The sequence below is a fragment of the Dasypus novemcinctus genome, chromosome 13, assembly GCF_030445035.2.
Source record: "Dasypus novemcinctus isolate mDasNov1 chromosome 13, mDasNov1.1.hap2, whole genome shotgun sequence".
Taxonomy (NCBI): Eukaryota; Metazoa; Chordata; class Mammalia; order Cingulata; family Dasypodidae; genus Dasypus; species Dasypus novemcinctus.
In genome coordinates, this window is record NC_080685.1 from 100,758,012 (window position 1) to 100,771,623 (window position 13,612).

General features: G+C 37.2%; 1 protein-coding gene across 1 annotated transcript in view; it reads left to right on the top strand.

Moving 5' to 3' along the window:
* The window catches only part of CENPF (centromere protein F), an 89,292-nt gene that overhangs the window by 41,285 nt on the left and 34,395 nt on the right, over positions 1-13,612 (top strand). Inside the window, exons 8-10 of the mRNA XM_004470999.2 lie at positions 4,393-4,518; positions 5,695-5,823; positions 8,947-9,069. Coding sequence (XP_004471056.2) covers positions 4,393-4,518; positions 5,695-5,823; positions 8,947-9,069 — 378 coding nt within the window. The remainder of the gene's footprint in view (positions 1-4,392; positions 4,519-5,694; positions 5,824-8,946; positions 9,070-13,612) is intronic.

Sequence of the window (13,612 nt, forward strand, 5' to 3'; positions counted from 1 at the left end):
TCCTAGTATGGCTTGTAATTTTTTTCTGATGTCTCAGCATCTCAATACGTTGGTGTATTTACTCTGATGGCTAATTTCTCTCTCGTCTGTTGTCGTTATTGTTGTTTTTCCACAGCTCTTCTTTGATTTTTGGTTCAACTTCTCAGTCTTTAAAATTGCCCAGCTTAAATTTTCAAAATCAGCACAGGGACTCACTAGTGGTGTGTAGATTTTCTCCCAGGGGTTGGATTCAGAGATTGTGAATAGTTTTTGTCCGTGTAGTTTCCAGATTGGCCAGCAGTTTGGGCACTGGTAAATGCAGTGCCAACTCCTTTCAATGGAGGAGTTTCAGTTTGGGCTTTCCTGTGTTGAATCTCCAGACTGGAGATTCAAGGTATGCTCTTCTGGCTGAATTCACTAAAGAAAAGCAACCTGGCCTCCCCTTCCTTTCCCTTGAAACAGCTGACAGGGAGGAAAATGCCTGTTCCCCTCTTTGTTGGCTATAGTCAGACAGGGGCTTTACCACAGCTTAATATTTTGGGTGTAGGGGAGGGAATCCCTTTCCTGCTGCTGTGGGGAATTGGTAATTCATGTTTGTCTTTTCAGCTTCTTTGTCTCTCTTTTCTTCACCCTCCTGGGAGTTGTGTTGCACTGTCTTGGTCTGCTGACCCCCAAAGTAGATCTCTTGAGAGCTTTTGGCTCTTGTTCCATTGTTTTTATGAGAGCATTCAGTTCTGCCTGTCAGTCCATTGCCATCTTCCCACAATCCCATATATCTTTTTAAATTAATTTTTTATTAGAGAAGATGTGAGTTTACAAAACAATCATGCATACTATACAGGATACCCATTCAATCCTTTATCTTTCAACCTGCCTATATTGTTATGTTTAAAGTGAATATCTTCTAGACACCACGTAGTTGAATCATGTTTTATTTAAATTCATTTGGCCAGGCTCTGTGTTTTAATTGGTGTATTTAGACCATTCATGTTTAATGTAATTGTTGCTGTGTTGCGGCTTATGTCTGTTACTTTTATCTTTTTGTTTTCTGTTTTGTTCTCTTTTCCTTTCCTGTTCATTTTCTTCTTTTTTCTGCTTTCCTATGGGTTATTTGAACACTTATTTAGAATTCTATTTTATCTCTAGTGTTTTGGGTATATATATTTGCAGAATTTGTTTTGGTGGTTGTACATTATATATCCATAGTTTATCGGAGTTTACTCATGTTGTCATTTTATCAGTTTATATGAAATATAGAAAACTTCCTTTTCCATTCCTTTATTTCTTCCATTTATAATATAATTTTCTTAAGTGTTTTTTCTACATACATTTAGAATCATATCAGACAGTGTTATAATTTTAGCTTCATCTGTCAAACATAATTTAGAAAACTGGAGAAGGAAAGCCTGTTGTATTTAATGATATTGTGCTTTCAGTGTTTTTTTTCTTTCCTGATTTCTTCCAAATTTCCTTTTATTGTTTTCATTCTTTTGAGGGAATTTCCCTTAGGCATTATTTCAGGGTAAGTTTTCTGGCGACATTCTCTTAGCTGTCCTTATTTGAAAATGTCTGGATTCCCTCTTCATTCCTAAATGATATTACACTGGGTAAAGGATTTTGAGTTGAGAGCCCACCCCATTTTTTCCCGAGCACCATCATATTGTTCTCTATGTCCCAAGGTCTTTGGTCAGCCTGCCTTTTGGCCTCCACCTTTCAGATTCTTATGTTTGTTTACTATAATGGATAGGGTTTTTCATTTGTTCTTAGTGGGAGGAATAGGGAAAAGTTTGTCTGTTCCATCTTCCCAGAAGTGAAAGTCCAGCTTCATTGTTATTAATATATTTTCCCCTAGTGCAGTAGTGCTTTACCCAGAGAAATAACTGACAAATATTGATTGGAAGAATGAAGGAACAATGGAGATTCAATGGGCCATGACCTTCCTTGATCCATGTATTTATTCTCTTCATAGAGGGATTTGGATTTGAGTGTTGGCCCTGCCATATCCCAGTTGTTTTGGTGTGGAAGCTATTTAGTTAATGTCTTAGGCTCAGTTGCCTCATTAATAAAGTGATCTTAATAATAATGTGTGTCTCATAGAATTGTGAAGATTGAGATAATTTTTGCAATGCCTTTAGTACAGTGCCTGGTGTATGGTAAACTTATAAAATTATTAGCTGTCATTATCACATGGAGTTTTTCATAGTTTCAGTTGTACTTCTGCCATGCCAGGCCTTTCTAAATACAAGAACTTCCACTTACCCTTTTACATTTTGTCTTGTTGGTTTAGGGGTAACAAGATCACAAAATCCCACTTCTATCTAAAATACTTAATGAGGTCTTCCCTCATCAGGTGATCAATTGAAAATTTTGACTAGGACAGTGCTGAGAACACAGCCCTGACTTTTTTATTTTAGGACTTCTCCCCAGGGCTCTACTGGTTCCTGTTTTCTGGGTCGCGCCCCCCCCCCCCCCAATGAATTACAAATCCACCTGACTCTTGTCTCTAAGGATAATAAGACATTGTCAGATATGTTGCTGAGATCAAATTATGCTATGTTATGTTATTTCCTGATCTACCATTAGAGTTACATATTAAATTAAATGAAGCTAATTATTAAAAAAATCAATATCATGTCTTAACTGAACATATGCCGTTTCTAGTATGCTTCTTTTCCAAATGTTCATAAACCATATGGATTTCAAGGCTTGAACTCTTGGGGAAATGGTATTGGAACTGACAGCAAACCGGTATTCAGCACCCACAATGTACAGATGAAAAATGTAGGCCTAGAGTTTGTCGTTCCAAGGGGTGATATTCTCCTTCATTCCACACAAGGTCTTGAGCTCTGGGCACAATTTTAGAATACTATGGCGCATTCATGACACCTAGTGGTCAGCTACTCTTACATGGATAGTGTGTTTTGATAAAAATTTTTAAATAATATGCAAATACTTTTGAAAGGCTCTCTCTTTTTTCTTTAACATATCATTTCTAGAAGGAAAGAATTCTTGATTCTGAGATTGAGTAGAATGTTTTGTAGTTTGAGGGAGTGTCGGCAGAGGGAGCCAAGGGTTTATTCATCTATTCTGCCATTTCTGAAGATTGTCAACCCTCAAAAATTTTGGATAATCAGTTGGGCAGTGATTTTTGCCTGAGTTGTTTATTACTGTGTCCTCAGTGCCTACAATAGCATTTGACCTACAGCAAGCTCTCAATAAATATTTGTTGAATTCATATTCATTATTGTTATAAATAGTCTGTAATACTCTTTCTTTGGGATTTAAAAACTGAAGATAGTAAGAAAAATGACAAAGGTATCTCGCTGTCCAAAGCAGTGGATTAAGTGGCTCAATACTCACTCACTATTTTACTTTTTGAATTTGGTATTTTCAAAGTTCTGACATTTGCAAAAGCATTTAGTCATTTTTTCTTCAATTAGCTAATAATTGGTGACTGGAAAAGTGTTGCCAGAGTGTTTTCCTATTGACTCTCAGTTACAATTCTAATATTTCTAATAGTTTTAAATGAGACTATAAAAAAGTCTCAGAAAAATCCATTAATAGATGGAGATTTGCCAAATTGGGCCGTATTTGTTTTGAACCATGAAGTTCTCCCTGACAAAGAGGAAATTTTCTTAAAACTGCTTAAGTCTTTAGATTTGTTTTGAATGTTCGTTTAAGGATTTAAGCATCACGTGGAAGATTCAAAGGAATGAATTTCAACAACTGGAGAATTAAGACCATTTTGTTCCAATCTAATTTTATAAGAGCTTCCTAAATTTTGATGTAGTTCACATTTTAAAAATTAGATTCAAGGATAATTGGCTATATATAAAGGCAATAGAATGTTCTTTGTATTGCTCATGGCAGCTTGATTAAAAAGCGGTTGTGATTTTCTCTGGAGTGCTGTATCCTCCAGAAATTAAAAGTGTCATTGTGAGAGCATTGTGGAAAGAATCATTTTAATATTTAAAGTTTCCTACAAAGTCTGTCATGCTTGAAACAAACTATGTGAAGGGAGTATGTACCCTTTGGTTATTTTATAGGCTCTCAATTATATAGGTCAACACCACTGCATTTTGACCTCTTATTTCCATGCAACAAAATGTTAGAATTATTATTGTTTAGAAACGTTTTCTCTTTCCATAGCAGAATTTATGAAATGTTTATTTAAATGAGCTAACACTTTACATCCTTGCTAATGTTTCCCAAATACAAATTTTATGTGTGATGAGATAATTATAGTGTTTTGTTACCAGGTTAATATTTTTATTTCATGGAAAGTTGGTTTAAAAGTATCAAAGTATTAAAACAATGTTAACTTGAAGCAAATCTTAAGGCTAATTTTTCTAAAACTCTATTTGCTGCTCGAATAATTTTTGTTTTTTGTTGAACATTTTCATATATTGTTAGTGTACTACATTGGAACAAAAACTAAAAAAGATGACTGAAGATTTAAGTTGTCAGCGACAAAATGCGGAAAGTGCCAGGTGTTCTCTGGAACAGAAAATCAAAGAGAAAGAAAAGGAGTTTCAAGAGGTAAGATAAATAGATGCATGAAGAGTTTGTATAGAAGGCGTTTGTGAATATTTAATAGTTTGACCACTGGAAAAGAGGAGCTTTTATAATTTGAGATATTAAAGGGGATATATTTTATGAGCACTGTTTTCTCTTCACACCTGTGTTTTTGTAATTTTTCCATCTTTCAATTTTTGATTGGAGAATTAGAAATTGGATTTTTCTTTTTTATCAATGTTTTCTGCTTTGTTGAGATTTAATACTAGGTAAGAAAGGATCATATTTCTTGCTTCAAACACTTTTCTTGCTCTGAAGGAGCAAGAACCATGGATGGGTTAGCAAATAATTAGAAAGGTAGTTGATGTGATGGGGGGAGAAAGTTGCACTCTCTTCCATAAGTATTGCTGCCAGTTTGGTTCTTTCAGATAATAATCTGAAAGTGTATGATGTGATTGAAAGTCTCTAGCCTTCTTTTTTTCAGGAAGTACTGGGAATTGAACCTGGGACCTTGTACATGGGAAGCAGGTGCTCAACCACTGAGCTACACCTGCTTCCCTCTGTAGCCTTTTAAGAGCAATGTCAGTTTGGCATCCTGTGGTTCTCAAAGTTTATCTAATTGGTATCATGTATTTCCTGTCCTCAATTCCAGAGGACCTTGTACATGGGAAGCAGGTGCTCAACCACTGAGCTACACCTGCTTCCCTCTGTAGCCTTTTAAGAGCAATGTCAGTTTGGCATCCTGTGGTTCTCAAAGTTTATCTAATTGGTATCATGTATTTCCTGTCCTCAATTCCAGACTGTTGTAAGTGGTATATGACACATGATCTTTAAACCCCATTTTTTGAGTGTTTAATTCCTCAGCTGAGTAGTAATCATTGCAGCTCAGCTTGTCTCTCTTTTGCCCTCAGAGCTTTCAAAATAGAGGTGATGAATTTACGATTGGGGAATAGGCAGGACAGGCTAGTTTCCATGTGGTCAGCTGTCAGGCTTCTTTCCCTTCTCCTTCAGAGACCTGGATGTGATTACCAAGGACCAGTGCTAGGGCTGATTATATTTCTCACTAAAGTGGACAGTGAGCTCGGCTCCCCGTTGTCCACTGCTCTTTCAATATAACATTGCCTGAAGGACGTTTGTTTCACCCTGGAAGCTTCCTTTTTAACTATTGCCAATTCGATGCTTATGCCTTTTCCCTTTTAGGAGTTCTCCCGTCAACAGCGTTCTTTCCAAACACTGGACCAAGAGTACGCTCAGATGAAAGCTAAGCTCACCCAGGAGGTACAGCAAGCCAAGAGCGCCCGTAATGCCCTGCAGGCGGAACTGGATAAAGTAGGAGACACGTTTTTTTCTCTTTCCTCAATTACATCCCCTTTTCTTATACATTTTATTTTACTATCATAGCTGATATATGATACTTTTAAAGAAAGACTGTTCTAGTCTCTCTTTGCTTACTTTTCAAAGTGGATAGCAAACAGAATCTTGGTTTTCTCCTCTAAGAAAAAGGGGAGTGAGTTCAGATTTCAAATCTGAAAGTCTGGATGTCTCTGATAGTCTAGTGGTTCTTGGTTGTGATGAGATGGGAACTTTCCCAAGTAATTTATGCCCAAAAATAATAGTTAAAGCATTGAAAGTTAAAATCAGTTTACTTAGCACTCACTGCAAAGTTGTTCTCATCGAGTTCTATGGTTTTACATATCATCTGTATGATTACGAGTCCTGAATTTATATCTCCAACTTGGATATCTCTTTTGAATGTAGGACTCATAGGCATATACTTGACAGATGTTTCCATGTCTAACGGGCATCTAAAACTTAACATGTAACTTAGTAATTGAACTCCAGGTATTTCTTTTCAACCTTGCCCCCTCTTAGTCTTCCCCAACCCAGTAAATAACAATTCCATTCTTTGTATTTCTCAGGCCAAGACCTCCATGTTATCCTCAACACTTCTCTTTCTCTCAACACCTCTCAACTAATCCGTTAAAACTCTGTTTACTCTACCTTTATGTATGTATGTTTGTATGTATTTATTCCCACAACTCACATGCACACACATATATGTGTGTATGTACATAATATGTATATTATACATACATTCAAACCTCTCAAGTTCCATGAGACAGGGTTTTGGCTGTTTAGACAAATCCATGTAGAACAAATGTACAGCTAAATTAATGTGTCATGTGCTCTCTTGTAATCATTTGCCATGAACTTGACGACCAACCCAGAAACCTTCCCTGTACTACCTTTCTCCCCATTAAGAATAATACTGACTTCTATGTCTGTCTTATATTTTATCTTGAATTTGACTACTTTTCACCTTCTCCAGTGCTACACTCAGGTCTAAGACACCATCATCTCTCACCTGGATTACTGCAGTAGACGCTAAACCGGTCTCCCTGCTTCTACCCTTGCTTCCTTACAATCTCCTTTAAACCCCGCAGCCAGAGCAAGTCTTTTAAAATATGTCAGCTTGTGCCACTTCTTCCCTCAAAACGTTCAGTCACTACCCATCTATCTCAGAGTGAAAGCCAGGTCTTAGAAGTCTGCAGGGCCTTTGGTGGCCTTGTCACCTCCTCCTTGACCTCATCTCCTTCTGGTCTCCCCTCCCTCCCTCTGTTGTAGCTGCACGGCCCCCGTGCTGTTGGCTGTATATGCCAAGCACGTGCCTACCCGAAGCCTTTGCTCTGGCTGCTTGCTCTTCCTAGCTACATCTGCCTGGTGTGTGGGCCTCCTCTTATTGAGCTTTCTCCTCAAAGACCACGTTATCAACACAGGCTTTATCCTTGCCCCCCAGGACCTTTTGCTGTATTTTTCTCCATAGTGCTTATCACCTGATATACATTACAGTTTTCTTACTTTTTATTGTTTGCCTTCCATCACTCAAGTCTAAGTTCCATGAGCCAGGGATTTTTGTCTGTTTAGTTCACTGCTGTATCTATAGCACTTAAGCATTAAATAGGTATAGCTCTAAAATGGCAGAACATGTACAGTGGAATAATTCATTCTTTTCTTGGCATTACCCATTTTGCCTGAGAGGTGATGCATTTTAGAGTTTACCCTGAATATGTCAGGTATTCACCTATTGTCAAAGTTAGGTTTGTTTTCTCAGCGTTTGCTTCTTTTCTAAATATAAGGATTTATCACTAAAGTACCGTCTTTTGTTTTATGAAAAACTTAACGTAACTCTCAAATTCAACCTGCTGCTGTGTAGGACATCTTGAGCTCTCTTCATACAGGAACTTGGGATGGGAGAAGGCCACTAAGGATGGGAAAAGTAACATTGGCACCTTCGATGTATGAGGAACTGCTTATTCTAGACACACCCACCTATCCATCTGTCCAAATACAGTTTTAAAAAACTCCTCTTTTCTCCTACTCTTCCTAGGACAGATGACTGTGAATAGTTTAATGAGTATCCTCAAAGGTCTTTTTAAAAATAGGTTTATAAATGTAAAAATAGAGGTTTTTGGTTTTGTTTTTACCTTAAAGGGAACATTTTGTTGATATTGCCTGAGCCTTCCTTTATTGGATCTCCTAGTGATGATTGTTCAGGTTTTAACAGTTTCTTTTTTATTGTAGCCTGTTTATAATATCATTAGGCAGATATATTTGTGCATGTGTTCTGATATTTCTGTAGGACAGATTTCTAAACATGAAATTGGTGACTTGGAGTGTATATGTTTTTTTTCTTTAATTTTTATGGAGGTGCTGGGGGTTGACCCTGGGAGCTCATACATGGGAAGCAGATGCTCAACCACTGAGCTACAGCTGCTCCCCTGATATGCATTTTAACTTTTGATAGATAGTGCCAAATGGTGTAGTTTAACTTCCCACTAGGTATAAGAGAATCTGCTTACCTCGTCCTATCAGCTAATAGGAGATAGTCCAGTTTTAAAAGTTTTACCACCTAAGTAACGAAAATGGCATTTATTGTTATTTTAATTCACAATTATCTTTGAGGTTATTTCTTTCTTTCAAAAGCTTATTTGCCTTTTGTAGTTCTTTGCCCATTTTAAAAAATTGATTTGCCATTTTGTAAAATAAATCATAGATGTGCTTTATATATTAAAAAATGGTTATAATTTTATTCCTTGATAACTATTGCAGATATGTTTTACCAATTTGTTCTTTGTCCTCACTTTTTTTGGTTATTTCTTACTATACAGTTGTTAGATTTTGTTTCCTTTGTAGCTGACTCTCCAAATCCAACATCTTTTATATGCTGTTGCCAACCTCTTTTATATGCTGTTGCCAAGTGATGTCACAGGTTCATATAATGGCATTTTAAGTTAATGTTACAATGCTGTATTTAGCTGTAACGTATATTGTGTCTCACCAAAATACATGACATAAATTCTTATCCTCCATGGCCTTTTTATTATTTAGAGTAAGTGATTATTTAAAAAGTAAAACATAAAAATTAAACTTTGTCTTTTTCTCTCTTTGTAGGTCTCATTGGTAAAACAACAGCTGGAAAAAAATGTAGAAGAATTTAAGCAAAAGTTTTACAGAACTGAACAGGCGTTTCAGGCAAGTCAGATCAAGGAAAATGAGCTGAGGAAAACCAGTGAGGTAGGTGCAGAGTAGAGATGAGTATCAGCTTCTGTATATGATAAAGTGTAGTGGGTAAAAGAGATTTATAGATGGGTTTTCAGTAATTTTATGACTATATATACTTTTTAATTTTTTCAGAAATATTGCATACAGGGTTCTGTATATAACCTAATTTGAGTGTTGTTTTTTTTTTAACTTTCCATCCCAATATCCATCCCAATAATATGAATGTGTGTTTAATAATTATAAGAAACTATGACTTGAATTAAAAATACACTCTACCTAATCTTTTTTTTTTTTTAAGTGTGTTTTTAGACTATTTGGGATGTGATGTGGCACAAATAGAAGAAAGGAAGGGACTTTATAAATTAAAAAAAAAAACAACAAAACTGATGATGGAATGTGTTATTTCAGTTCCTTTTCCCAGGATTGGCTTTTGATTCATCAAATATAAAAAGCCTTGTGGAAAATCGTAGATTTTAAATAAACAAAAGTGACATCAGCCGAAGTATTCCGAGATTTAAATTTGTATAAAAATATCAGGTAATTGTAAATTATATTCCTTTGGCCTCAGAAGTCAACAGTAGCCTTAGTGTAGAGTGCCCGCAGGCACAGGTTGCTGACTGTCTTTGGAGAGTTGTGTTTGGATGAGGATTCCCAAATAGCATGGATTCAAGTGAGGCACCTTGATTTTTTTTTTAACCGATAGGATTTTATTCTCACATACTTTTAATTTGGCATTTCTCTGAAATATATTTAGTGGTCTGGAGTTTATTATAAAGGGCTTAATTAAGAGCCATTTGGGGACAGTTAATACACTGAAACAATTTGAAGAGAGCCCTAAATCAATATTGTCATGATAGGAAGAGGCACAGCAGAAGATACTTGATATTTGACGGAAGATATTTGATATTTGACATTTGACATTTGATGGTCTCTTATCCATCAAATGTCATAGGAAAGGATGTTTTTCCATTTATTCTTTTAAGTATTCTGAGATTGTTTTTTAGGCTGTAAAGAGTTTTTTGTTTGTTTGTTTGTTTGGAGGTACTGATGATTGAACTCGGGACTTCATAGGAGGGAAGCTGGTGCTCAACCACTGAGCCACATCGGCTCCCTGAGTTGTTTTGTTCATTTGCTTGCTTGTTTTTTTGTTTGTTTGTTTCCAGGAGGCACTGAGAACCAAACCTGAGACCTCCCATATGGGAAGCAGATGCTTAACCACTTGAGCCACATCTGCTCCCCAAGGGTATTTTAAAAAAAAAATCTCTGTAAAGAACAGTTATTTATTCAAGTACAAAAACTCTAAAATCCTCAAAGCTCAGAGTGTTATCATGGTTGTAAAATCAGAACACGTCAGTAGCAAAGAGGCATTTGTGAAGGCAGCCTGCCTCAAAGGCGTAATATAGTAGCCCAGTGATATTATGCCAGAGCTCCCACAACCCAAGCAGAAGAAAACTTCAAATCAGATGATGGTTTCATCAGCAGACATTTTCCAATGGAAGTGTTTGTTTCAGCAAAACAAATGTTTGCCTTTTGGCCAGTGGGGACCAACCAACAGATGCTTCTGCTAACATTTCCACAGGCATACTGGCACCAAACTCTTCCCTCTGTGAGCTTCCCTTTCAGCCTGGCACACTCCCGCGACTCCGCTGGCTGCCTGGTGCAAACGTTTTGTAAAAGCAGTCATCTGGTTAAGACGGTCCAAACATTTTAAAACTGTGTGTGTGCCAAGTTGCAGGAGTGGTCTGGACATTGTCTTGTAGGTGTTTATGAAGATTTGTTCATTCCCACAGGATTTGGTTTGTAAGCTGTGCGAGCTGTGTACAGTTCACTCTAGCCTGTAGTAAGTTAAATGCTCGTCATGTTTAATTTATCGTTAATTGAATTCTGGGTAGAATGAGGGCAGTCATGTGAAAGCACCTAGCACAGAGCCTGGCAATTTAGGTTTTGTCTTAATTCATGTCTCTAGGTGTTATTTTGAGGATGATCTCAGGAATTCAAGGAGTTGAGCTGACTTTTGCATTTTGAGTTGAGATTGGGATCTTGAAAGTGGTTCACCACAGTTAGACTGGTAGTATAATTTAGTGGTAAAATGTTGGTGGCTTTAGAGTACGAGAAATCTGAAATGGCATTGTTTTTCTGCCACCCACCTGCTGTGTGACTTTCCCTCTGCATTTAGGGACCAATATTAATGCCACTTTACAAGACATAGTCATGATTCAATCAAATATCATCCGTGATGTGCTTTTAGCCCAATGCCCAGCATACAAGGGCACAGTAAAGGAAGGCTGTTACTGCAGTCCCCCTCTTCACTGCATTGGTCTTGACAACTGCTATGGCCTTTGGGTGTTACCACTGTCTGCTGTCACCCATGAGCAGAGAAAGTGATAGTGCCTTGGGGCTTTTTTTTTTTTAACATTAAATATTTTGCATGTTCTATTATTCTGTCACTCTGGGTAACTTTCCGTATCTAATTATAATTAAGTGCAAACAAGTTTTAGCATGCTTATAGGTTCTGGATGCTGAACTAATGTGACATTTATACTGAAACTTTCCTTGTCTGTGTTTAGTAAATTAATATGATGTTTGCAATGAGATTATCAGTCCTGGAAATGTGATTTAATGGCCCAATCAAGGATAAAGTGAATATTTAGTATCAAAATAAATGCAGGGTTTAGGTAAGCTATTCATCCAGAATCCAGTGCCAGCCCAGTAGCTTTGGGCTGGGTAATAAAATACCTACATTTGATAGTCAAGATTACGAGCACTAGCTTGGGGACCTTTTCATACATATGGATATGTATCACACTAGGTCCTCAAAGGAGTTTGGTCTGGCAGTCAAGTATGATGAGGTGGAAAGGAAAAACACATCTCTTTGCGTCCATCCCTTTTTCACAATATAGACTTCACCCTAGCAAGGGACGTGTTAAGTGTCATTCATGGATGGGATCATGAAATGCCACACAGTAACTGAAATTTGTTTTGTCTGGCCCTAGGAAATGATGCTTCCCTTGTCACTTCTAAACCAAAGTTGATCTGGGTGGAATTGCTTGCTAAACTCTAACGCTGCCTTATGGTTATAGGGATTTTTGTTGTGCTTTTCCAGAGTCGTGCCCAGTTTTGCAAATCATGTAAGGATGCAAGAGATGCCTAGGAGAATAAATCCTTGTATGCTTAACTCATTGTTGATAATGAGCTACCCAATCAAGTCTTAAGTGGCTGTAGCCTCCAGAAAACTAACTGCTGATGGATGGCAGCCTACAGATCCATTTTCAGATGCATTTTCTAAATTCTGGCCTTTCAAAATTCTTGGGTTGGTCATAGGCCTAGCATTATAAGCCTGCTGGGCCCTAGAATTGGCTGAACATTTCTTCATTAGAAACAAATATTTACGGAGCTAATGCCAGGATAAAGCCATGTTAATCTTTCCATTGAGCTAGCTTTTCATTTGAATGCCTCCACTATGGACAGAAGCAGAGTGAAACCAACTGCAGCAAACAGACTTCCTTGTCACCTCCCTCCCTTTTCTCCTTCCTATTTTCCTTTCTATTATCATGTACCCAGCTTTGGCAAACAATGTCTTCTCAGCTTTCTTGTCAAGCCTCTAGATGTAGGTGTCTTTTGATTTGATTAATTTTTTAGGGTAAGAAAATATAAGTTGCAAAATAAAACGAGAAATCAACCCAGGTGGTTAAATTCTAATAAATCTTATGTGTAGAATTTATAAAGTCTGGTTAATATTACCTTTTGGGAAGAAATATGCTAATAATGCTCCATTACCCTTGTTAAAGTATTTTAAAGTATTTTTCCTTTCACATTTGTCATCTCATTTGACTGGTGATTGTTCTGAGCCTGAAGAACAAACAAGTAATGATAGTTTCTGTGGTTTAATGTTTAATCAAAAACATCCTTGCACCTTAATGAGCCTTCCTTGCAAAATTTAACAGTAACTGAAATGAACAGCATTAGCCTCTCAGTCTTGAGATAAGTTGGAGCTGCCCTTTATTTCTAATTGATAGGTCATTTGATAGAGTGTCTCTTTAGCTAGTGGAAGGGAGTCAGGATTAGGAGAAAGATGGAGGAGTTTAACTACAGTGGGTTCTGTCTTACATTAATGATGAAATGCACATATATGCATGAATAGAACAGCTGCCAGCGAGTTTTCAAGTACTTTCTACTATCCACATTCTCCCTCTTCTTGAATTTGGCTTTGCTCATCAGTGCCCATCTGCTGGTAGTAACCAGACTGATAATTGCAGGCAGCCTTCCAGCAGAGCATCGCCAGGGCCATCTGTTTTCTAACAGTACTGTAGGGTTCTGGAGGATGGGTCTTAATGGTATCTTTAAGATGCAAACATTTTCCTCCCTTTCCAGAGGGGGAATTTTGGTGCTTTTTTGAAGTGTGGGTTTAAAAAAAGTCCTTTCTGCTAAGTGAACATGGAATATTTCTATCTATATAGATCTATTTTAATTTATTTTGTTTTTCAAGGATGTGATGTGCTTGGTTCTGTCAGTTTATAATGATATATGCCAACTCCTGTGGTCCAGAAGTTGGCAT